At 28.2% G+C, this 27,262-nt stretch overlaps 3 protein-coding genes across 3 annotated transcripts in view; 1 reads left to right on the forward strand and 2 right to left on the reverse strand.

Annotated features, from left to right (window-relative positions):
* Positions 1-3,630: 3,630 nt before the first annotated feature.
* On the reverse strand, positions 3,631-8,974 carry LOC126894913 (uncharacterized). Its single transcript, XM_050666262.1, has 6 exons — positions 8,704-8,974; positions 5,096-5,280; positions 4,889-4,954; positions 4,557-4,692; positions 3,892-4,427; positions 3,631-3,834 (listed from the first exon to the last, which is right to left on the reverse strand). The coding sequence occupies exons 1-6, from the start codon at positions 8,783-8,785 to the stop codon at positions 3,715-3,717; spliced, it is 1,125 nt and encodes a 374-aa protein (XP_050522219.1). The 5' UTR covers positions 8,786-8,974; the 3' UTR covers positions 3,631-3,714.
* An 8,856-nt stretch (positions 8,975-17,830) lies between these two features.
* On the reverse strand, positions 17,831-18,646 carry LOC126894482 (uncharacterized). The gene has a single exon (XM_050665539.1). It carries the CDS (start codon positions 18,644-18,646, stop codon positions 17,831-17,833), a length of 816 nt encoding a protein of 271 aa, XP_050521496.1.
* A 913-nt stretch (positions 18,647-19,559) lies between these two features.
* Positions 19,560-27,262, forward strand: part of LOC126894911 (uncharacterized) — a 54,078-nt gene continuing 46,375 nt past the window's right edge. The window contains exons 1-4 of the mRNA XM_050666258.1: positions 19,560-19,601; positions 20,311-20,363; positions 21,471-21,609; positions 22,477-22,658. Coding sequence (XP_050522215.1) covers positions 20,331-20,363; positions 21,471-21,609; positions 22,477-22,658 — 354 coding nt within the window. The 5' untranslated portion in view covers positions 19,560-19,601; positions 20,311-20,330. The remainder of the gene's footprint in view (positions 19,602-20,310; positions 20,364-21,470; positions 21,610-22,476; positions 22,659-27,262) is intronic.

Genomic DNA, 27,262 nt, shown 5'->3' on the forward strand with positions numbered 1-27,262 from the left:
ATGGCGTTCAAAATTTTATCTTAAATATAATATAATAAAGAATTTGATAGTTCTATAGTTTTTTCAGTTCCTTAAAAATTATGACCTAAGATGTAGTTTTAGCCACCAATTTATATTATCATTAGGTGTACCTCGCTTATGCCCCTATTATTAAATCATCTTGTTTTTTGGATAACGAATCTACCTGATTTCAAAATAAATTTAATATGAATTTTTACTAAATTTTCCAAATATAATTTAATTTAATCTTTTTTAAAAAAAAAGTGTTTGTTACTTATAAATAAATTTACTAGTCTACAAGGAATTTTCATCAGAGACCAAAATATACTTTTATAAACTCATTTTTACACATATTTCAAATCTACAATAAAAGTTTCGCATATCAAATAAATAACAATGAAATCGTTCTAATTAATATGACATATTTATATTTGATTATTACGTTATATATGAATAATCAATAAATTTGTTTTAATTGAAAATAAGTTGAAAATTGTTTACTTTTTATACGCATATTTAAGTATTGATCCTCCCCGTTGTATAAAGGGTAGTGACCAATTAAAAAAAAAAAAGTACATCAAATGAAAGAGGTAAATAAATAGTATTTTTCGTAAAATAAATGTATTAATCCATACATTTTTCAAGAAGTTATAGCATTATAAACTTAAATATATAAAAAAGAATTTTTTTACAAAAATTGTATTTTTTTATTAACTTTGATGTCCGTTTTCACCATGAAGACAAAATAAAGTCAGTAAAGGGTCAAACTTATAAAAAATATATACAAAATGATAAGTAAATACCTCAAGTATTTACATAAAAATAAAATTTTATTGATTTGGTTAATTTTAAAAAAGTTATGACAGTGTTAAGTAAAAAAAATTTCAAAAATTAAAAATCTTTAAATTTGTAATTTTTTTGGAGGTTTCCCACATTTATGGGGAACAAGGGAAATTTTTTCAATTTTCGAGTGTAATGTCTACGACTAGATATGATTTGTGAATTTTTGAGATATTGTTGAAAGAAATCGGTTTAGTGAAAGCTGAGAAAAAGTGGTTACAGACAAAAAAAACCCAGCACAGGGGGGTCGCGGCACAGTGGTGACGTGGCATAGATGGATCAAGTATAATGATATCTGACAGTAATTAAAATCACTATCAAAAGAAAAACGCTTCGATGCAAATCTTTAGATGGAGTTTAATTTTAAAAAATTGGTGGATTATTCCAAAAGCTACATGATCTGCTAGTTCATTATTAATATCCTCATTAAGATAAAGTATATCGAATGAAAAAGGGATAATTAAAAATATTATTTCTCATAAAAAAATAATGTTGATCCATACATTTTTCAAAAAGTTATAGCATAATAAAGTTAAAAATGTAAAATACAAAATCGAAAATTTTCACACAAAAATAGCATTCGGTAGCCATTTTCACCCCGAAGATAAAACAAAGTCCGAAATTTTTTTTTTTCAATATAAAGTATATTACATTAGCTTTAATTTAAGATATATATAAAAGTGTCAGATCTTCCGGAACACTTTCAAAAGTTAAGTTGAAAAAATTAATTTTTTGTAAAAAAGTTGTCATTTTAAATCCCCCCTGTGGGCAGGTAAAAAGTCAGATTTATAAAAAAAATATACCATATGATAGGTAATGACATCATGCATCTATAAAAAAAAGAATTACATTGATATGTTTATTTTTAAAAAATTTACGGCAGTTTTTAGTAAAAAAAATTGAAAAAATTTCGAAAATTAGCGATTTTTAAATTTGTAATTTTTTTAGAGGTTTCTCCATTTACGGGGAACGAGGGAATTTTTTTCAATTTTTGAGGGTAATGTCTTCGACTAGATACGATTTGTGATCTTTTGACGTATCATTGAAAGAAATCGGTTCGGTAAGAGCTGAGAAAAANTAGATACGATTTGTGATCTTTTGACGTATCATTTAAAGAAATCGGTTCGGTGAGAGCTGAGAAAAAGTGGTAACAGACACAAAAAAAAATAAATAAATAAATAAACACATCTTAGTAAAATCTTCGCATCGAAGCTAAAAATCATAGTAAAACTAATACCTTCTTAGCTTCGCATCGAAGCTAAAAACGATAACACAGCAGGGTCGCGACGCAGTGTGAACGTTGCATAGTTGGGATAAGTATAGATAAGTATTTCTGACAGTGATTAAAATCAATATCATAAGAAACGCTTCGATGCAAACCTATAGATAGTGGTTAATTTTAAAAAATTGGTGGATTATTCCAAAAGCAACATGATCTCCTATTTCTTTATATTCTGATTACAAGTTTTATGATTTATAAGTATAAATTATGAATTAATAGTTATTAGAGCAATTAATTATAGTATGAGATTGATATTTAATAATTTAGTATTGTAATTTTTACAAAGAAATTATAGAAAATTATCAAGTATTTATTACTTTAATGACAAACAAAAATAAAAGTTAAAAGACTTCATACAATACTTTTTTTAAAAAAAAAGTGTGTGTTACTTATAAATAAATTTACTGGTCTACAAGGAATTTTCATCCGAGACCAAAATATACTTTACTATATCCATATTTGCGCCTTTTCAAATATGCAATTAAATTTTCGCATAGTGACTAAATAATAACAAATCTCTCTAATTAATATAACATATTTATTGTTATGAATACTTAATTTAGTTTTATTATTGTTCTACAATTATAATAACAGATAATCATAAATTCAATTGTAATCGAGGTCGGCCTATAAGAATGTGTTTATAAGGTATTTTTCGGTGTTACAAAACCGGAAAGGGGGCCGACTGCGACTGTTGTAATTCAGAGCATCGTTAGTCATTTGACAACTAATGTGCGATTACTATTACTTTTTTTTAATAAACTAATTAATTATTAACTCGGCAATACTATTTTATTTTATTCTATTCTATTTATTACATAACAATCTACAAAATAGAATAATTTATTTTATAAAATTTTCTATTTAATGATATAAATTCATAACATGCAATTTGAGTTAAAATAATTTTAAAGTTTTAAACACAATTATTGTGTTTAAAAGTTTTAGAGAAATCAACTTGAGAGGATCAAAAAAATAAGTAAAAAAATGTCATTTTAAGTTGAAATTTTACACGGTTTATTTGTAACATATTAAAAATCAATAATAACATGATAAAAATTTTTTTTTTAATTAATATTTTCATGTGTTTCTTATCAGTAATAATCTCAAAAAGAGGTGATAGAAAAAATCGAATTTCAGACTTCAAATCAGCATAAAAATTTGGTTTAGTAAAATATAATGATCTCTAAATCACTATCATAAAAAAAGCTTCGATGCAAATCTGTAAATAGTAGTTAATTTTAAAAAATTGGTGGATTATTCCAAAAGCAACATGATCTCCTATTTCTTTAAATTCTGATTACAAGTTTTATGATTTATAATGAAAAAATGGCAACAGACACAAAATAAAAAAACTCATCATAGTAAAATCAATATTTCTCAGCTTCGCATCGAAGCTAAAATTTTTTATATAAAATGTATTGATATTTTAAAATCAAGCGTTAGTTAACAACTTTATGAAAAAATAAAAATATCTATTTTTACACAACATAAAANTGAAGCGTTAGTTAACAACTTTATGAAAAAATAAAAATATCTATTTTTACACAACATAAAATACACACATTTACAGAAATATTCAGTTTTTTCTTTTATTTTTTTGAAAAAAAAAATTTTCTCAAATTTTTAGTTTTCTTTTTTATATTTTTTATTTGGTAATTTTTTTTATTTGTAAGAATTTGTTTTTCAATTGCCTTGTTCTCAGACAACTCCTGTAAAATATGTAATAAGTAGTTAAATAATTTACCAATAGTGTTACAAAATCATACCACAGAATTTTCAACAGTCTTGAAGTCTTGTTGGTTTATAATACTTTTCTGTAAATTTTCATACTCATAATGACTTTTTATTCTTTTATTTACAATATCTTTTACATCTTGTTTAATTAAATCTAGCAATACATTGTCATCATTAAATTGAAAATTTCCCAATATGATTTCAAGTTTCATGCTGTTGAAATATAATAATGAATGATTTTCAATAATGTTATCTTCAACAAAATTCATGCGAGCTTCTAATCTTAATTTGTTCAACTCATAATAATCTATATCCAATTTATCATTCAAATACCATTGATTGCATTCTTCTATTAAATCAATATTACATTGAAGATTATCTGTTAAATTTTTTATTGTTTTGTCTTTTCTGTCTACCTTATTTAAATTTAAATCAACATAACTTTGAGGTAAATTAGACTGGCATTTTTTAGTATTCAATTTTAAGTCATCTAAATTTTCAGTTTGAGTACCAATTGATGAGTTTTCAACTCTAATAAAATTGCAATTTTGACAATAATCACTAATTACTGTAAAAATCAAGTTTTAGATTACTAAAACACTACTTTTATTAAAGTATTTTTATTTCAATGATAATTTTAAGCAGGTATTTTCTAATTGTTAGTTTTTTTAGAGTATAACTATGTTTGTTAACTTACTGTGATTCATATCAGTAGTTTTGGCTATAGAAATATCTTTTTTCAATTTAGTATATCGATCTTCCAAGTCTTTGTACTTATTACTCCAATGCATTTCTTGTATTTGCATAGTATTATCTCCAGGCGTTTGTAATAACTAAAATATAACGGTTTATTTTTAATATGAAGGATTCCTAATACAAATTTGTTTTCAGTATTTTAATTNTTTCTTGTATTTGCATAGTATTATCTCCAGGCGTTTGTAATAACTAAAATATAACGGTTTATTTTTAATATGAAGGATTCCTAATACAAATTTGTTTTCAGTATTTTAATTTAAAAAAATAATTTACGCGATAAATTAGTTTGTTTGTGTGCATTTCATTACACTCTTTTTTTGATATATTTTGAGTAGATATCTAAAACAACATTATCCAAATTTATTAGTAATATTCATACTTTGAATATGTTACGTACAATGAAGTGAGAATAAACGTAAAAAAAAATTAATTTTAAAAATAAATCAACATAATAGTTATATAATTTGTTTTAAGTCTTACTTCATTAATTTTAAAAGTTGTTTTTTTTATGTAGATCAATAATAAGTCAATTACTAGTTGTGATAAACGAAATATTTTTTTTGTTGGGCTTATTTTTTCAGGGTTGTAATTTAAAATACTTGGAATTAGTGCTGTAAGAGTCTTTAGGTCAGTTTCTTGAACAATTTTTTCGACTTCAACAGCGTCTATAAAAATTTAATTATGTCTAAGAGTTTGTTTTTGCACTTTAAGTATAAAACGAATTTATAATGACAAAATAAAAACTTCGTATAATTTGGCTGGTGTCAAAACTACAGTTTGTACTAAAAATAAAAAAAACTTAGAAATACGAGGTAATTATTAAAATTAGGAAATGGAAGACAAGATTAATTAAAAATAATTTTCAAAACATTTTTGTTCTCATCATTTTTTTATTCAATAAACCATTTGAGTNAAAATAATTTTCAAAACATTTTTGTTCTCATCATTTTTTTATTCAATAAACCATTTGAGTCATAAAATTTAAGGGCTCCGTGCAAAAACGAGACAAGTCCACTTTTTTTCAAAAGTCACTTTTTGATGTTATCATATGTAGATTCTTTTTTTTTACAATTGTGTGCAACAACGAGACATGTCCAATGATTATTTACGGAGTTATTAAGTAAATGGACTTGTCTGGTATCAGATATTATGAGCAAGAACCAGGTAAGTCTGGACTTGTCTGGTTTTTACGCAAAACTGTTGGCTATACTGCAAATTAGTATTGATAGTATATATTTGTAGATATTCGTAAAAATATGTTACTGATAATATTTTGNAGTCATCTAAATTTTCAGTTTGAGTACCAATTGATGAGTTTTCAACTCTAATAAAATTGCAATTTTGACAATAATCACTAATTACTGTAAAAATCAAGTTTTAGATTACTAAAACACTACTTTTATTAAAGTATTTTTATTTCAATGATAATTTTAAGCAGGTATTTTCTAATTGTTAGTTTTTTTAGAGTATAACTATGTTTGTTAACTTACTCTGATTCATATCAGTAGTTTTGGCTATAGAAATATCTTTTTTCAATTTAGTATATCGATCTTCCAAGTCTTTGTACTTATTACTCCAATGCATTTCTTGTATTTGCATAGTATTATCTCCAGGCGTTTGTAATAACTAAAATATAACGGTTTATTTTTAATATGAAGGATTCCTAATACAAATTTGTTTTCAGTATTTTAATTAAAAAAAATAATTTACGCGATAAATTAGTTTGTTTGTGTGCATTTCATTACACTCTTTTTTTGATATATTTTGAGTAGATACNAGTATTTTAATTAAAAAAAATAATTTACGCGATAAATTAGTTTGTTTGTGTGCATTTCATTACACTCTTTTTTTGATATATTTTGAGTAGATACCTAAAACAACATTATCCAAATTTATTAGTAATATTCATACTTTGAATATGTTACGTACAATGAAGTGAGAATAAACGTAAAAAAAAATTAATTTTAAAAATAAATCAACATAATAGTTATATAATTTGTTTTAAGTCTTACTTCATTAATTTTAGAAGTTGTTTTTTTTATGTAGATCAATAATAAGTCAATTACTAGTTGTGATAAACGAAATATTTTTTTTGTTGGGTTTATTTTGNTTTACTTTATTGAATAGTATTATAATTATTTATAAAACTGTCAATAAAGCATATTTACTATAGTTTATAAGAAAATTAGTAAATTAGTTTATAGTATAATACAAAACACAATAAATTTTGGGAAAGTTTTTTACAATTAATGAGCAAAAAACCAGGTAAGTCCATATGTTACATACTTTCAAGCTATTTTAGAAGATCAAAAATTTATTTAAAATGAAATTTGACTTCACTCAACTATTTACAAGTCATTCAAGATATTTATGTCGTATTAACAAATAAAAATATAAATTTTTAAAGTTTTGGTGAAATAAAACATGTCCCCTGAACAATTTTAAAAGGTGGACTTGTCTTGTTGTTGCACGGAACCCTTCAATTGTTTTAAGATTTACAGTCTAAATAGAAATTCATCATTAATTAAGTTTTTATAATACCTCAGGCAACAATAACCTATGTTATGAGCTATAAATTATTATCAGTATTTATTATTGATATCGCTATAGATACGTTATCAAAAATTATCAATTGAAACTTAGCGTATGATATCATGAAGAAAAGATGACTACTGCATGCTTAACAGCAAGTCATCAATAGAAAATTGATTAAATAAATTCTAAGCTTAAACAATCAATAAAAAAAACTATGGTTCATTGAGTAAAAAATATAATAATAATAAAATTGTTTGAAAATCGTCTTTTATCATATTAATAAACTGAAAAATAGAGGTTCCCATTAATGAAATTAAAGTTTAGGTTATTAATCTTGAAGGGACAAAAAAAATTATTTAACTACATATTAATGCAGAGTTTTTTGAATCAAAGAATTTTTTTCTTTTACGAAAATTTAAACTATTCAGTAGTTTTCATGAAGATGAGTGCATTATCCTAAATCGAATACCCTATTGACCAATGGCCTTCGGGATATTGTCTTGGTAGAATATTCATAAAAAAATTTTTACTATTCCTCCCTTCAAGTACATATTTATTTTCATTATAGGTGGGTTTACCTCTCATCGCCCTGAAGTAATGCCTAACGGCAGTTCAGAGCGGCCCACAATAATGTCGATTGTGAAAAAAAAAAAAAATGTTTACCTCTCATACCTTCCATAAGAATGTCATAGGAATTTTACAAATGGAATTTTTTGGAGTAAGACGGGAAGGGAGTTGAGCTTTTTCAAACTTCAGAATAATTATTTGTGTTTCTACTTAAAAATGTTTAGCGATGAGAGAAAATAAAATTTAACCACCACAACGCTACTATATCCACACTACGCTTATCATAAAGAAAATCGTTACTCTAACTAAAATAATTTTATAATAAAAATTCTATTTTTTGCTGTGTAGGGGTAGTAATACATTTGATATACAATATAAGTGTACAAATAAAAATCTTTATCTTTAAATATTCCGATATTTGTGTTTCTAAAAATAAAAACTCATTTAACGATTCGAGTTAAAAATATTAAAAAGATTCCAGTTGGAGAATCGGTGTTTTTAGGTTCTGATCATTTATCTGATTTTACACCATTGTGAATAAAAACACTGAACTTTAAGCCAAAAAAGTTTCATTAATGAAGGTAAAAGAATTTATGTAGGAATGTCTTGCAAATATTTAATTTATCAAAAAGCAGTATAAAAATGTTAATTTTATTTTGCCACTCCTGTACGATTTGTTTTTTTTTAGTTGTGTCAATATTCTTATCGATAAAATTTAATGATACCTTTTGTAGATACGTGGTATTGCATTGACAATATAGTAATAAATAATCTTTTTTTTTTATTTTAAAACAATTATGAAATTTAATAATTCTAAATAAAGTTATTATTTATAATAACTTTATATATTTATAAATATATATTTGATATATGATAAATATAATTATATTTATCATAATAGAATAATACTATTATAATTATGTCACTATCATATGAGTTTAAACAAGTATTTTTAGAAATAAACTAATTAAATTTTAAGTTATTACTAAGGATATCCCAGTCTACTAATCCAAAATGCTGATTGAATTGAAATCCACTATTATTGATCAAAAATTCTAAATCCATCATCAAAGCTGGTCATTCAAAAGTGGTCGTTTGTAAGTAATTGTTATATTTCCGTTTACGCAATCATTGTGTGAGATAGAATTAAAAAAATAAAATTACTTCTATCTTACTTTAATAAACAATAGTTAATGTTTCTTTGATACCCAAAATAAATTATTAATATATGAAACAGAAACTATAGAATTTCCCTAGTTCGTGTAATCATTTTATCAATGTTGTTGTATCATAGCAACGAAGTTTTGTCCTAGCAACCAATATCACTGTGGTAGCACATGTGTTCGAGTTTAATGACGGTGTTGGACAAATTTTATTGTAATAATTTATTGTAATTATTATTCAGAATATTAAAGTAAATAATTTAATAAAGTAATATTTCATATATCAAGTAAAAAAATTTAGTTCTTTAGCATCCCGGATATACCGGGAAACTCTACATGAAACTTTATAGTTGTTTCTAGTAAAGCAGAAAAACGTTACAAATAAAGTCATAGTTATATATTATCACTTTAAAACGAACATTTTACCAAAAAGTAATCAAAAACGAAAAACAAAATTATAGGGTATAGATAAACATGTAATAATGTGAAATATAATATGATTATACGTATAATAATAATTATTAAACTGTTATTAATATTTCATAAAACAAAAGCAATTTTTTTCAAACATTGTAATTAAAAATTGTATGTAAGAAATATATGTTAACTGTACCTTATTAAGTTGTTTATAGCAATGATTTTTTTCCCGAATGCCTTTATAATGTTAAACAAAAAAACCCAGCACAGTGAGGACACAGCAAAGTTTGGACCTAGAAGTATAGATGGTATCTGACAGTGATTAATATTACCATCATAAGAAAACGCTTCGATGCGAGCCAGTTAAATTTTATAATTTGTATATATTTAATTTTGCAATTTCTATGTACTTAAAAATTTTATCCAAATATTAAATGATTGTTAAATTATTTGTATGATTGAAAATAACGTTATTTTTTTACTTTGGCAGACGATTTCATAATATGAATAACACGAATAATTCATGATAATAATAATATAAATTGTTCTACTATATTATAGTAGAACAATAGAACAATTTTTATTTTAATATTGAAGTAATTTGATATAGGTTAGAAATGTCAGACGTTCCGGAATATTTTCAAAAATCGAATTGTAAAAAAAAAATTTACATGCGTGAGTGGTCTCTTTAATAATCATTCTGTACTTAAGATTTTCAAAAAAGCATACAAAATAAACTCTTACCGTTTCTAATAATTATATTAAAATCTTATTTCGATCAGTGTTTAAAAAAAAAAGTTACATTAGTTTTAAAATGCAGAAAAAAATTTAGAAAATGCTATTTTTAACGTTAAGAGAATGAGTTATGTTGTTTAAAATTTTTAAAAATGAGACGGTTTTTTTCTTCAAATTTTTGAACTAGAAAGGTACCTTGTTCATTAAAGTCAAGTGAGAGCTGAGAATTTTTGTGGACAGGCATATAAAAACACATACTATCACAAAATCTTTCCTTCTATGTTTGGCTTCAAAGCTAAAATGTAATACGTAAAAAAAAAAATGTAATCTGATCTCCGTTTTATTGATTTATCATTTTTTAAATACTATACATATAGGCCACTCAACAAAGAGAAAATGGCGCAAAAAATTCCAAACCAAATTTTTTTTTTAAAAAGTTGAATTTAGATATGTATAATGACATACTAAAAGTCCTCATCGATTGGACTTGATCCTTTTTTTTACAGCCTCGCAAAAGTTCAAAAATATGGACTTTTTTCATTTTCTCAAAAAATAATTAACTCACAAAAAAAAGTTTCGTACAAAAGTTGTTTAAAAGACAATTTTAAATAAAAAAGGTGTTTTTTATTTTTTCATTTAAACAAATATTTTTCGAGTTACATTACATTTAATATGAGTACTAAAATTTATTTTCCATTTTTTTCATTTTACGGTTACTTTTTATCATGTTATACTTACATTAGACACAATGCTATAAATGCATATGTGTGTGTGTGTGTGTGTGAGTTTATTTATTTATAGTATCATTTAAGTGTAGTGTATATTAAGATACAACCGATAGAGTATGTAATTGATTTGACACTTTTTTTTTTTTTTTTCACAAACCGGCATGATGTGGACCGTCCTGGAACTACCGCGAGGTATTGCCTCAGGGCGGCTCACGCCGTCTAAAATTCACACCACCACGTTGTGAATCAGCCCGAAATTAATCAAGAGCTGATTCACAACGTGGTGTGGCCTCCCCCGTTAGCCGGGTCCCAAAAGTCGGGATCCGTTGCCCGGGTTGTACCACGTGGAGGTGGGGGCAGGACTTCGCGAGGGTTGGCTTAATAAATCACAAACATACATAAAACATAAAAACACAGACACATGCAATAAGCACCTACGGCGCTAGTCTAGCCGACGCCGTAGGTACTCCCACCCTGGGCAGTCTCTGCCACAGACGTTCGGCCTCCTCCTTTTGGCTCATCACTGATTCGGCGAACGCCTGAACCAGAGACCACCCCTCCTGGCTTCTAAGCATCAGGTCCACCATGGACCCGATACCGAACGCGGACCCCAAGCGGGATTCTAACTCCTCCCGCTCGCTGGCCCACGCTTCGCACCGGAAGAGCGTATGCAGAGCATTGTCCGCTTCTCCCGGGCGATCCCAATTGATTTGACACTATATTGTTTAAACCCAACTAAACGCTAAATTGTACGTTACCAAACAACAATTATATTATGTCAATTGCCACCGGAATTTTTGATAATGATAAAGATAATTGTTTATTCTTAAGAAATACAATACTATATTTAAAGATTATCTGTCACTATTTGCCCTATTTTTATTTATTAAATTTTTTGTTAATTTTATTATTTTTACATATAATAATTATGATGTTTTTTGGGAATGACACGGGAAAGTGTAATCAGATAAATAATTTAACAAATGTTTATGAATGATGATGTTGAATTTATTGTTATGTCAAATCACTTCACATTATAAAATAGAATGATGTATAATTACAAATATTATACAAGGTAGAATACAAAGATTTAGAACTAAGACATTGAATTGAGATCAAGAATACTGCGAGTGTTTGCAAGTACATGACGAAACTATGACTTTTTATGTGGAATATAATAGTAAGAGAATATGACTAAACGTCATCCCATATCTCTTGTACAGTACATTCATATTAGTCGACTTTAATCGGACGATTATACTATACATGGTGATTTTACTCAATTACTTACAGAATAATAATAATTTAAAATTTTTTTTTTATTATTATCTTTAGTTACACATTATTCTTGAATTATAAACTATGTAATACTTTTTAAGTTCATCTCTTATGCCTAATAAGAGTGTCAACTTTGTTTTTTTAACATCGATATTAGCAGGTACACAGCACTGTTATTATCAATGATAGTAAGGCACATTGTTGTGAGTTCATAAATACACTAACTGACAACATAAAAAGTATATCTATTGATAGTCATAATTGATAATAAACAATCTGTGACTGTGACAGCAATGTCATAAAAATCCAATTAGCTACCTGTATTTATAATACCTTGTGTATTATACATGTATATTAACTCAAAAATTTGAAACTCTAAATGTTTACATCTAATAAACTAATAAAGTTATACTAAAAATTCAAATGCCATTTACTATTGAATTAAAAATCCAAACATTTTATTAAATTCAAAATATGTTCGTATTTAAGAAAACAAAGTTGACGCTTTTACAAGGCACAAGGAATGAACATAAAAAGTTTTAAATAGTTAATAATTCAAGAATATTGTGTAACNACATAAAAAGTTTTAAATAGTTAATAATTCAAGAATATTGTGTAACTAAAAAAAACAAAAAAAAAAAAATGTTTAAAATATTTTTATTCTGCAAGTAATTGAGTGGGTTATGATAAAAAAATCACTCTGTAGATTTTCTGACGAATAAGGACGTATCTTATATACAGGGTGATTTTTTTATCATAACCCACTCAATTACTTGTAGAATAATAATAATTAAACATTTTTTTTTTTTATTATCTTTAGTTACATATTATTCTTGAATTTTTAACTATGTAATACTTTTTAAGTTCATACCTTATGCCTTCATCCAGAGAAAAACCTCGATCTATATAATAAATTCATTGTTCAATTTGATAAATATATCATTATTATTGAAACTATGATATATTTAGCAATATGATAATTTTTTTTCTCGTCTTGAACAATAATTATTTATAAGAATAATTATTTTGTTCGTATTAATACAACATTATCATAAACCCTTGATAAAATTTCTCTATCAAAATCGATTGAGGTTTTTCTTAAAGATTCTTTTAAATTAAGATTTAAATTAAGATAATTTTTCTTAAGAATAAACAATTATCTTTATCATTATCAAAAATTCCGGTGGCAATTGACATAATATAATTGTTGTTTGGTAACGTACAATTTAGCGTTTAGTTGGGTTTAAACAATATAGTGTCAAATCAATTGGGATCGCCCGGGAGAAGCGGACAATGCTCTGCATACGCTCTTCCGGTGCGAAGCGTGGGCCAGCGAGCGGGAGGAGTTAGAATCCCGCTTGGGGTCCGCGTTCGGTATCGGGTCCATGGTGGACCTGATGCTTATTGTGTCTTAACGGCGAAAATGACTACCGAATGCTATTTTACATTTTTAATTTTAAAATGCTATAACTTTTTGAAAAATGTAAGGATCAATATAATTTTTTTATGAGAAATAACATTTATATACTTCTTTTATTTGACATACTTTTTTTTTAAATTGAGCCAGTTCCCTTTAATACAGGGGGGTTTCAAACCTTTAAAATGCATATAGAAAGTAGAACTTTTTCAACTTAATTTTTGAAAGTGTTTTGGAAATACTGTCACTTTTATATATATATATCTTAAATTAAATGTTATGTAATATAATTTTTTAAGGAAAAAAAAATTTCAGACTTTATTTTGTTTTCATGGTGAAAACAGTCATCAAAGTTAATAAAAATATATCTTTTTCATATATTTAACTTTATAACGTTTTATAATAAAATGTATTGATCATTTTAAGATAAGTACTATTTATATTCTTCTTTTATGCAATATACTTTTTTTTTTAAATCGGACCATTTTCTTTATATATTCATATATTACACTTATAAATCATAAAACTTGTAATCAGAATATAAATAAGGAAATAGGAGATCGTGTTGTTTTTGGAATAATCTACCAATTTTTCAAAATTAAACACTATCTACAGATTTGCATGGAAGCGTTTTTTATAATAGTGATTTTAATCACTGTTAGATATCATCTATACTGAACCCAGCTATGCCACGTCTTCACTATGACGTGATCCCACTGTCCTGGGTTTTTTTTTGTGATTTTATAATATATGCTAGGCCACTTCTTGCACTTACTGAATGGTCATAAAGTGAAGGAGTGAGCAGAAATAAAGGTTTTGTGCCATTTTATAATAAATTCGAGTTTAATTTTTTGCATATATAGATGTGTGGGTTATATCTTACAACACACAATTATTTAAATGGCGGTAGACTTTTATTAAACAAAATTATAACACTAAAATAGACGTATAAACACTAAAAGAAAATATATGTATATACAGTAAGGAAAAATAAAATAATCGAAGTAAACATAATACACGATGACAACAGCGGCGGGGTGTAGCGGTCGTGTAGCGTATCGCGGACTAGACAGTCTGAACTGAACTAACTGAACTGACTGATTCTTCCGATATATATATAGCTCCGATAAGGCTCTCGCTAATTCTAGAATATTCTATACCCGCGTAGGTTATCTTATGGCGTTATCGAAGTTTCTCGAAGGTTTTTGATAACGAGAACATTCGAGAATATTCGTTGCGTATGTTTTGGTCGCTACATCACTCCCCTACCAGTGACGGAGTCAAGCGGAGCCTACTTGAAGACGGTCTGGAAAATGGACTCTTCTTCCGGAACGTGTCCTTTGATCCTCCCTGGGAATGGTAATGGGTGTATGTGTCTGGATCTTTTTCGGAATATTTTCCTTAGAGTATTCATCTGCCATGATGTATGCTGGTTTAAGTCTATCTATAGTAACTGTAACTTTCTTCTTATTAATATCAATAACAAAAGTTTTTTCGTTCCTACTTATGACTCGATAGGGACCATCATAGGGCATTTGAATTCCGTTTTTGGGCCCATCATGTCGAATGAATACGTACTCTGTGGTTGCTAGATCCTTGAAAACGAAATTTTTCTTCTCGCCATGTCGTGTACCATTGACTGGTCGGATCTGCTGAATGTGATGTCGAAGGTCTTTGATAAACTCAGCTGCGTCGTCGCACTTGGCGGTATTATTATTTGACGTGAGGAATTCACCAGGGAGTCTAAGTGGCTCTCCATAGACTAATTCTGCCGAGGTGGATTTAAGATCGTCACGCCAAGCTGCTCGGATACCCAATAAGACTGTCGGAAGAGTTTCTGTCCATCGATTATTCTGATGACATTTAATAGCGGCTTTAAGCTGCCGATGGGATCGTTCCACCATGCCATTTGCTGAAGGATGATAGGCCGTAGTTCTAAGATGGTTCGTACCAGTCAGGTAATTAAGTTGCTTGAAAAGGCATGACTCGAATTGTCTTCCTTGATCTGTTGTGATACGAAGAGGGGTACCAAATCTTGCAATCCAATGTGTATAGAAGGCTCGTGCTACAGTTTCCGCTTCTTGATTTTCCAATGGAACTACTTCAGGCCATCGAGTAAATCTATCGATGCACGTGAGGCAGTAACGAAATCCTTCGGAATAAGGCATAATTATTAAATCTAAATGAACATGCTCAAATCTTCGAGACGGTAGAGAAAATGACCCAAGGGGTGCTGTGACATGTCGCGTGATTTTGGCTCGTTGACATTCGACACATGCCCGTGCCCAATGTCTGCAATCTGCGTCAATTCCTGGCCACACAAACCGCTGTTTTACAAGCTTCACTGTGGCTTTAACTCCTGGATGTGCAAGGCGATGTATGGTATTGAAAACTGTTCGTCGAAAAGGCTTTGTAACAAAAGGTCTGGCGATTGAAGTTGATGTGTCGCAGAACACTAAGACATTCGTGCCTGGTAATTCCACTTGCTTAAGTCGCAATCCGGTGTTTTCTTGTGCATACTTTTTCAATTCGTCGTCTCCCTGTTGTGACATTGCTAAAGCAGTGTAGTCTAACGTGTCTGATAATGCGTCCACGCGTGATAGGGTATCAGCCACGATATTCTGTTTACCAGGAACGTACCTAATATCCGTGGTGAATTGTGAAATAAAGTCCAAGTGTCTGAATTGTCGTGGTGTGCACTTATCCGATTTCTGTTGAAATGCGAAAGTGATAGGTTTGTGATCGGTGTATATAACAAACTCGCGTCCTTCCACCATATGCCGAAAATGTTTGACAGCGAGATAGATCGCAAGAAGTTCTCGATCGTAAGCTCCGTATTTTGTCTCAGTCGCCGTGAGTTTCTTGGAAAAGAAGGCGAGGGGTTGCCACTCGTCATTGATGAACTGTTGGAGAGTTGCGCCAACCGCTGTGTTTGAAGCGTCGCTTACAATAGCCAGTCGAGCGTTGTCACATGGGTGCGCGAGAAGCGTGGCTGTGGCGAGTTCCTCCTTGCATTTCTCGAACGCTGAAATTGCTTCTGGTGTCCAATTAATAGGTGCTTTACCTTTTAGATTAGGTACTAAGAGATCACTTAGTGGTGATTGTGCATCTGAAGCTCTAGGTATAAAACGACGATAGAAGTTTAACATACCTAAGAACTGTCGTAGACCCTTAGCTGACGTTGGCCTCTTGTAGCTCAATATGTCAGCGACTCTATCAGGTAGAGGACGTGTTCCTTCTTTAGAAATCATGTAGCCCAAAAACTTTACTTCTGGTTGTCCAAAAACGCATTTTTTAGGATTGAGAACCAGAGAGTATTCGCGTAGTCGCTCAAAAATGATCTGTAAATGTTTGATGTGTTCTTCTTCAGAAACAGATGCCACGAGTATGTCGTCAATGTAACTGAAACAAAAATCAAGTCCACGGAGTACTTCGTCAATAAATCGTTGGAACGATTGTGCTGCGTTTCGAAGTCCAAAAGACATAAAGAGGAATTCGTAAAGTCCAAATGGTGTCACAATTGCAGTTTTAGGGACGTCTTCTTCAGCTACAGGGATTTGATTATACGCTCGAACCAAGTCGATAGTTGAAAAAATCGTTTTACCGTGGAGAAAGTGCGCGAAGTCCTGTATATGACGAACAGGGTACCGATCTGGGATAGTCCGGGCATTTAGAGCGCGGTAATCCCCACAAGGACGCCATGCATCTGTTTTGTTCTTTGGTACTAGATGTAATGGTGATGACCAAGGTCCTTGGGATGGTCGGATAATGCCTAGTTGGATCATAGCTTCAAACTCTTTTTTTGCTGCCTTAAGCTTATCAGGTGCTAAGCGTCGTGGTTTACAAGATACCGGGGGTCCTTGTGTCGTCGGGATAAAGTGTTTAGTGCTGTGTTTGATATCCTTCAGGGTCCCAAACGGTCGAGTGATCTCTGGAAATTCCCGTAGTAAACCGTCGTATTTCGTCTCTCCCACGACGACCTTAATAGATGGTATTGAGCACTTGACGGCGTGACCACGAGTGGTGAGTTGTGTAAGTCCGTCTAATAGACATTGATTGCGCACGTCTACCAAAAGATTGTAAAAACTTAAAAAGTCAACACCAATGATGGGCTTGGATACTTCCGCAATCACAAATCTCCAAGTGAAATCTCGACGAAGTCCGAAGTTTAGGCTGAGCGTGATAGTGCCGTAGGTGTTTATAGGCGTGCCATTGGCGGCTGATAGGACGTAATCGGTTTTTACGCGGTGGCCTGGAACAGCACTACGTGGATAAACACACAAGTCGGCGCCCGTATCGATGAGAAATTGAGTTTGGGAAGTTCGGTCTGTGATGAAAAGACGGCGTGGAAACTGACCGGGCTCACTGGCCGTCATCAGTGATGACCCGTCCCGTTTCCCGATTTATAGTTACAAGGTTCCTTGCATTTTTTCGATTGGGATCCATAACGCCAATGATACCAGCATATTCCGTCTGCGCCATGATGAGTGCGGCTTCGAGATCGTGACCTTGGACGGTAAGTATTTGGTCTTGAGTCCGGAGTACGCGAGGGGCGAGTATTTAACGCAGCCACTTCACTTCTCAACGCTGCAATCTCCTGATTAATATTTAGACTAAGTTGAGAAATCTTAAGATTCAACATGGCTTCAAAAGTGTCACTTCTCGACATTTCTGCTATTTGTGGTAGTAAAGGACCCGATGCGTCTGCGATGTTGTCCGCATGGACAGCGAGATCTTCAAGCTTACTATCTTTCACTATTGCCAACGCTACCTGTATACTTTTCGGTAAACGGCCCATCCAAAGTGTCTTCAATAACGTTTCCGGAACAGAAGAGTCGGCCAGACTTTGGAGATGGCGTAAAAATTGTGATGGTTTACGGTCTCCAATCTCAACGCGTTCTAAAAGTTGGCGTGTTTTCTCCTCTTGGGAGGCACTAAGACGTCTTATCAACTCTTGTTTAATTTTGGCGTACTTACTGTCTGAGGGCGGCGTCATAATTATGTCCTTGACTTCCACTGCGTATTTTGGCGGTAATGCTCCAACTACATACCCGAATTTTGTACTGTCAACAGTGACTCCCGCGCTGGCGAAACTTCCTTCGACCATAGCAAACCAAAGTTCGGGATCTGACGAAATGAAATCCGGTATCTTGACGGCTACTCGAGCAATTGTTTCGTCTGTCTGCGCCATCACGTCGAGGTCACCAATTTGTGGGTTATATCTTACAACACACAATTATTTAAATGGCGGTAGACTTTTATTAAACAAAATTATAACACTAAAATAGACGTATAAACACTAAAAGAAAATATATGTATATACAGTAAGGAAAAATAAAATAATCGAAGTAAACATAATACACGATGACAACAGCGGCGGGGTGTAGCGGTCGTGTAGCGTATCGCGGACTAGACAGTCTGAACTGAACTAACTGAACTGACTGATTCTTCCGATATATATATAGCTCCGATAAGGCTCTCGCTAATTCTAGAATATTCTATACCCGCGTAGGTTATCTTATGGCGTTATCGAAGTTTCTCGAAGGTTTTTGATAACGAGAACATTCGAGAATATTCGTTGCGTATGTTTTGGTCGCTACAGATGGATTATCTAAGTTTTATGATCGTTTACTATTATCTGTTTATTGCACTATTCTGTTAATTTGTACAGATTATTGTTTTATCAAAACTAAAGAATTCTTTATAGTTAATATATTAGGTTTTTATTAATGCATTTNACTAAAGAATTCTTTATAGTTAATATATTAGGTTTTTATTAATGCATTTTTTATACATTTTTTTCAGAATAGTTAAAAATCTATTCACATGAACAACATGTATTTAATTTGATGACTAATAGACTATGATTTATAGACAACTGAATGGGTGTATTATATCAGATGCAAAACATATCCAAGTTTTAAATAACGTTGAAAAAAGATGTCTAAAAAAAAATTATTTTAAAAATCTATTATAGTTGTATATTTAAAGAAGTTTAATTATTGATTATAGAACTTTTTAAAAATAAATATTCCTTGAAAGTCAGAATATATAAAACGTTAAACAATAACGAATTTATTTTATTTGTTAAACTAAATACATACAATTATATTATTCGCAACTTAAATATTCAGACAAAAATTCAGGTAACTATGTTATAAAAATGAGTTAGATACAGAATAGAATAGATCTAATTGATAATTATTAAGACTTTTGATAAAATTATTAACATTTCATTTGTGCATGTTCACTTAATGTATTTAATTGAAAACTTTATAGGTTACTAAGTTTAATAGATTAAAAGTTAGAAAATTATCAAACTAAGAAATTGCTGCGTTATAACCACATCTAGACTAGTATTTTTAAAGTTATTACTGAAGGAATTGAGGTTATGCCATTCTTATCATGGTGCATCACTCTGACACGATCCTCTTCCTACCGAATTATTAAAATGTATATAACTACTGAAATACTGGGCTCAAATATGTTATCGCCAGCAGTTTTTTTAATTGCATTAGTTAAATTATATATTTTAATAGATTAAATACAGTAATGTAATATATTCAAATAATTAAGTAATAGTTAAAAATAATAAATATATAATAATAATACACTAAAATGCTAATCTTATAAAACTTTAGAGCATTTTTCAAGAACAATATATATTTTATATTTAATTTTTTGATTTATTATATCATCACATATAATATAGTCTATTTAAAGCTATGAATAACAACTCAGCAAATTAAAATGAATAATACTTGATCGTAGTGTCTTAGTATATTTTTATTCACTAGTTTTTATGTGACATTATTACGATAAATTATTAAAAAAATTAACTTATCATGTTTCTAGATCTATTACTTTGGAAAAAAATGTATTTGCTCTTTCAAATAATTTTGACTTCTGTAAGTAAAAAAGAAGAAGTATAAATTACTATAAAACATTTTATTGTATACTGTTATTTTTGAAAGGAAAATTTTAAAATTAATAAAAATATAAAATATTATTTTATATTTACAAAAATAAATCAACAGAGTACAATCTCTAAAAATTGCAATTTTTAATATTTTTCACATTTTTAATTGAGTACCATATTCTAAAAAATTAATGGATAAATTTCAAATTATAATTGATAATGCTATAGGTAATTTAACTCTTTATCTATATACTTTTTGTTTAAAAAACCAAAGAATCATTAAATTAGCATTAAAGTTAAAAAAATTCGTGTTTATGAATTTTGTTTTCAATTCAATTTTTATAATACATCGGAAAACTTGACAACTTTTCTAATGAAACATAAACGTTTCTTAAATCTACTGTTGTTTTATAAAAATGATCTTAAAACTTAAAATCATATTTAGAAATTTTTCTAGTCATTAAATGCCAAAGTTTTTTAACAATATATTTATTAAATTGTTGATACTGTTCTGGAATACTATACTATATATTTAAAAACTGAAACAAATTAAAGCTTTTAAAAACAGGTTTAAGATTAAAAAAAAACTCTGCCACCTTTTTATTTTATGAAAAATTGATTGCTGAAATAAAAATTATATTTATTCGGTAAATTTTTCCAATATTTGGCAAATTTAAAATTATATATATATTTATTTATATAGCTTCAAATACATAATATTATTCTAGTTCGACAGCTATCTTTTATTATTGTTATTATTTTTAAAGCGATTTTCAATTTCTACAAATTGAAATGGTGCAAGAAGTTTTGAGTGCATATGAGAATCGATCAGGAAACGATGTAGTGGAATGAATGACGCCATCACAATATATTAATATTATAGAATTTTCTCACTATATAGTAATAGGCGTCTTTAGGGGTAATAGCTCATATTTTAGAAAAAAAATATTCTTTAAAAATTATATACCAAATTTTTTTTGAGCAAATTCGCATTGAAATGTATTAGATCCGAACTAACAGATTTAATAATCTTATAATATTAATCAATATGGTTTCTTCTATACATAATACAAACTGAACTGTTTTTTTTTATTAGGGACTACTATATTCAACATCAGCCGATGGGGAATTTTATGATATTATAGAAAATTTGTCAGTAAAAAATGTTCAAGAAGCACAAAATGAATTCTTTAATTGCGTTGTTAAATTAGACATATATAACTACATAGACAGAGGTAATACAGTTAAATAACTTTGAAATCCTTTTTGAGCTTCGAAGCGAAACTGAGAATGTATTAACTTTACTATGATTGTTTTTTTTTTTTGTGTCTTCTACCACATTTTCTCAGCTCTCACGGAACCGATTTCTTTCAACGATACGTCAAAAATCACAAATCGTATCTAATTGAAGACATCACCCTCAAAATTGAAAAAAATTCCTTCGTTCCCCGTAAATGGGGGATATCTCCAAAAACATAACTTTTAAAAGTATTCCGGAAACTTTGACACTTTTATATATACCTCAAATTAAAGCTAATGTAATATACTTTATTATAAAAAAAAAAGTTCGGACTTTATTTTGTCTTTACAGTGAAAATTTTCGATTTTATATTTAAATGTTTAACTTTATATCTATATAACTTTTTGAAAAATGTATGTATCGTTACATTTTTTTAAAGATAAGCACTATTTATATTTATATATTATTAATTTATATTTATTTATTCATATATTACACTTATAAATCATAAAACTTCTTGTAATCGAAATATAAATAAGGAAATAGGAGACCATATAGCTTTTGGAATAATCCATTCCTTTTTTAAAATTAACCATTATCTACAGATTTGCATCGAAGCGTTTTTTATGACAGTGATTTTAATAACTGTCAGATATCATCTATACTGGAACCAACTATGCCACACACCCACTGTGCTGGGTTTTTGTACATTATTTTTTGAAAATTGACGTGGTTTTATAACTGAATTTAATTTTTCAATTTTCATCATATTGTATGTACAAATAGATTTATACAATTATTTTTTAATGAATTGTTAGATATATAATTAATTTATCAATAGTGATTTATAATTATTTTACAGACACATTTAATGTATATTTAAGTACGTTAAGGGATCACATCGTTTCCCGTGAAATACACCCAAATGATACGAGTACAAAAATAATAGAATTTTTAGAATTAGATGAATCATATATTTCAGAAGAGTTTATAAGTTGTTGTGACATATTCCACTCAAGTTTGTTTGATGTAGAAAAGCCCAAGGTACAGACTTACAAAATTTTAAAAATAATAAAATCTCTTTGGTTTTAGTTACATTTTAGAAATTCAATTGTTTTCCAAGTGTAAACACATATTTCCTTCATTAAAATCAATTATACAATTTAAAATTTTTTTTTCAAAAGATTATATTATTTAATAATATAAAATGTACTCTTTAATTTAATTGTAATTCAATAAAATTTATTATTATTTAAAATTTTCGTTATAATTTTCTGCAGCAGAAAACTAATGTAAAACAGCCCATTGTATAAACTACAAATCTTTAATATTACTATTTTACTATTATACTATTTTTTTTAAATATTATTTTAATAATTCAATAGAAAACTAGTTACATTTTATAAAGTCAATTTCTTTCCAAATGATAAGAATGTAGATACACATTTCCTACATTATATTCAATTATGCAATATTCAATTTTTTTTACAAAAAATTATATTTAAAATTAATTGTAATTCAGTAAAATGTATTTTTATTAAAAATGATACATTTTCATTATAATTTTTAGCAGCAGAAAACTTATATTGTTAAATTACAGCACATATAGTTGACAATTACGATAATATTTACTTAATATTGATTCGCTAATGCGTCTTCTTTTAAATAAATAACTTTAATTTAACTTTAAAAGCAAAAAAGTTAAAAATAATTTTTAAAATAATTATAAACAAAAAATACTAGTATTATTGTGATAAAATCGGGCGCTTAATACACAAAAAATATGGCACAAAGCACCCACGCTTTTATCACAATAATACTAGTATTTTTTGTTCATAATTATTTTAAACTTATTTTAAAAATTATTTTTAACTTTTTAGTTCGATGTGCTTTAAAAGCGTGTTTTTTTAGTTTTTTTATACTATATTTATTTTTCACTTTTTACTTTCATGTTATGATAGTAGTTACTATCAATATCATGGTTGTAACGGGTAACGGGAAATCAGTGTTCGATTCCGGGGAGCATATTAATATTCTGCACACGAAATGTAACCCAGCAATAAATTTGCCTCTCTGATTGGCTACTCATTATTTATGATAACAGTTGATATCAGTAAACTATTATTATTAATATCTAGAAAACACTAATTTTATAAATTATTTATAAATATATTATTTAAAAAATGTAATAACAGAAATAAATTAGTGCGATTTTGCATTAGGCGTACAGTTAGTTATGTTTTGAAGTATATTTCTTGGTTTCTTCTTAGGGCGATTGTTTTCTGAAATTGCTGGTCTACCTAAAAATAAAAGTAACATGTTTGTTTAATTGACAAATGGTATTTATAAATTATACTCACCTGACAATAGACGTTTTCTGAAATAGTACTTTTTTCTTCAACCATATTGCCAAAGATGCTATTTTCATTAATATTGTTTTCTGTATTTTCTATTACATTTACTGGTTTTAATTTAACTTCTTCAACTGTCAATGCATTTTTATGAATAACCTCTGATGGTAAAAGACCTTCATAAAATGATTATTTGGTGCTTTATTACCTAGTGCTAATTGTGCAATTGAATGTTTATCCTCTATTGTAACAGGAGGGAAATTAACTCCAACTTTATTAAAAAACTTGTATACAATACCTTGATGTTTAAAAACTTACCATACATTCCAGCTGTACACGAACAAATACCTATAGATTGTATAACACAATACATCAACTGTATTATCTGTATTAACTTCATTATCCACTTCAATATCTTTTTGGGTCACAGAATCAGTTAATTTTGTAATTTTTTCAAAAAATTTACGAGCAGTTGCATTTCTATCATTTGAAAACTCGAGAAATTTTTTTCTATAATAATGTTCCAAATTGGTACAACAAAAATCAATAATTGAAATAACATTGTATGCTTTAACTCTACTTAATACATTTTCTTTAAAAATTCTCACTGAAACTTCACTAAAGATATTAGTGCGGTGGCCTCTATTTATGTGATCTCTCCATGCTAAACACCAACGCTCTTTATGATTCCAGTGAAATGTAGTAATATAATTTTGTTTGAACACTACTGAATCATACATGCTTTTAATTAAAAAACATTTAGTTAATACAATCTCTGTACAAAAAGGGTAGAGTAACCTATCAGTAAATGAAGTTAATTATATTACAGCTTAACTCTACTTGAAACTTTGTCTAAATTCTTTAGATAAAAGTAATAGTAGTGTTCACTCCTGATGATGTTACTGTATTTAGGTTACTTGAATAAAAAATTTTGTATCATAATTAATTTTAATATCCAATAATATCATGTAAGACAGGCAAATAATCATCTAATATTGTATAATAATTAAAAAGAATGTATTAAATGTAATATAAATATTATAAAAGTAATTATTTCATATGTTGTTCATATTTTACCATATGAACCCCTTGACCAGTACGCGGACCTAAATTTAAAATCCTCCATTTATCATGCCAATTCTGTATAGTTCTATATGTTGGGTTCAATCGAGCGTTTGCAAAATCCTCAATGGAATGATTATTCATTGCCATAACACTCTCATGGTAACTATAATAGAAATTATTTTTGAAATATTAGCAAAAACCCTTAAAATGTTGCATTTAAAACTTAAAAAAAAAGTTTTTATTTTTAAAACTACTTAATTACATAGTTTTTAAATTTTGTATTTTTATATTATGGATTACATTATGCATACAAACCGAATAGCTTCAGTTATAGTCATTCCGTCATTAAAATAGTCTTCAAAATTTTCTCTGAAATTAGGAAAAGCATTTAAGCATTTTAAAGCCTCTGCTGTATTTATGTTGTGATTGTGTTCATTAAAAATTGTAATAACACCTAATAATTTTTCCTATCCATACATAAAATAGTCAATATAATGATACAACTACATTTAAAAAAATGATATTCTCACTACTTTTTATCTTTTTCAAAATTTATAAGTATTTTTTTCAACTGACTTTAAATGTAAAACTGTCTAAATTTTGACTTAACTTTAAGTGTATTGATTCCTTATATGGATTATACAAAGTCGCGTTTAAAAGTATGGAAATTAGTGTAGCAATCAATTTCAAATATTATTAAAATAGTTAAAAAAAGTTTATTATATTTTCTACATTATGTTTGTATATACTAACTTTAATGTAGGGATCAGTTTTTCTAGTTGAAACAGAATCTAGCTTTACCACAACTTTTATTTTGGCTTTACACTTAGTGTTTTTAGATTGTCCTCTTTTATTGTGTTCTTTGTCAACTTTATGGTAAGAGCTATGATGATATATAAATAATTTTCTATGAAACAGTTTTAAAATATTATATTAGTGTTAATTATTTATTGTATTAAACATAATTCAAAGAAAAAATTTATTTACTAACTTGCACTGAATATAAGTTCCATTTGGAACTGAAGAACGGACATTCCATTTAGTATTAGTATTTAAAGAAAATTCATAAATCCAATTACTAATACTTGGTAAATCTAAAATATTTGACCTAACCAATGTATATTTTTCGTTAGATTCAATAATTTTATTGTTAAATGACGAAGGAAGGTTTTCAGAACTTATAACTGGATTCATTTTACATACAAATATAAAGAAAATATTGCTAATAAATAATAATATATGAGATAATTCAAATATGTGCATCAAATTTTACTTAAAGTATTTATTTGTAAAAAGTTAATCAATTAACTCATACAAATATTTGTCCATTGTTTAAAACAATTCTTTTAATCTTTTTTTAAAACAATTATGAATTAAGGCGGCAAAATTCAAATTGTTATCATAAATAATGTGTAGCCAATCAGAGAGGCGAATTTCTTGCTGGGTTACATTTCGTGTGCAGAATGTTAATATGCTTCCGGGGAGGGAGTTAGAGGAACGGCTACCACATCCAAGGAAAGCAGCAGGCGCGCAAATTCATCCTTTGTAATCGGAATGAATGAGTTCTATATCTCTAAATAAGAATAAAGTGTGTATATAAAAATTTTAATAGTAATTAGAATATATACAGGGTGATTCATTAAGGATAAGACACTCGTTTACTCAGTAACTATTGAAAATTTTTAATTTTTGGTAAGGAAAATATTGTTTGATTCAAAAAACACTACAATAATATGTAGTTAAAACATGATATTTTTCATCCCTTCAAGGTTAAAAAACATTAACTTGAGTTTTTTTAAATGAGAACACATATTTTGAATTTAATAACATTTTTGAGTTTTTAATTTAATAGTAAATGGCATTTGAATTTTTAAAATAACTTTATTCGTTTATTAGATATTAACACTTAAAGTTTCAATTTTTTGAGTTAATATACATGTATAATACAGTAGGGATTAAAATTACAGATAGCTAATTGGTTTTTTATGACATCGATATTAGCAGGTACAAAGCATTGTTATTATCAATGGTAGTAAGGCACATTGTTGTGAGTTTATAAATACACTAATTGACAATACAGAATGTATATCTATTGATAGTCATAATTGATAATGAACAATACGTAACTGCGACAGCAATGTCATAAAAAAACAATTAGCTATCTGTAATTTTAATCCCTACTGTATTATACATGTATATTAACTCAAAAAATTGAAACTTTAAGTGTTAATA

This window comes from Daktulosphaira vitifoliae, unplaced genomic scaffold, assembly GCF_025091365.1.
Source record: "Daktulosphaira vitifoliae isolate Bord-2020 unplaced genomic scaffold, ASM2509136v1 Scaffold_1, whole genome shotgun sequence".
Lineage (NCBI taxonomy): Eukaryota > Metazoa > Arthropoda > Insecta > Hemiptera > Phylloxeridae > Daktulosphaira > Daktulosphaira vitifoliae.

Bases quoted from the DNA above. Each gene is read 5' to 3' on its own strand.
- LOC126894482 (XM_050665539.1), bottom strand. From the start codon at position 18,646: ATGGCGCAGACAGACGAAACAATTGCTCGAGTAGCCGTCAAGATACCG.
- LOC126894913 (XM_050666262.1), bottom strand. From the start codon at position 8,785: ATGATGGATTTAGAATTTTTGATCAATAATAGTGGATTTCAATTCAAT. The intron at 5,281-8,703 runs GTAATAACTTAA...AAATTTTTATAG, and splicing joins AGTAGACTGGGATATCCTTA to ACGCTGTTGAAGTCGAAAAA. The intron at 4,955-5,095 runs GTAAGACTTAAA...ATGTTGTTTTAG, and splicing joins CAACTTTTAAAATTAATGAA to ATATCTACTCAAAATATATC.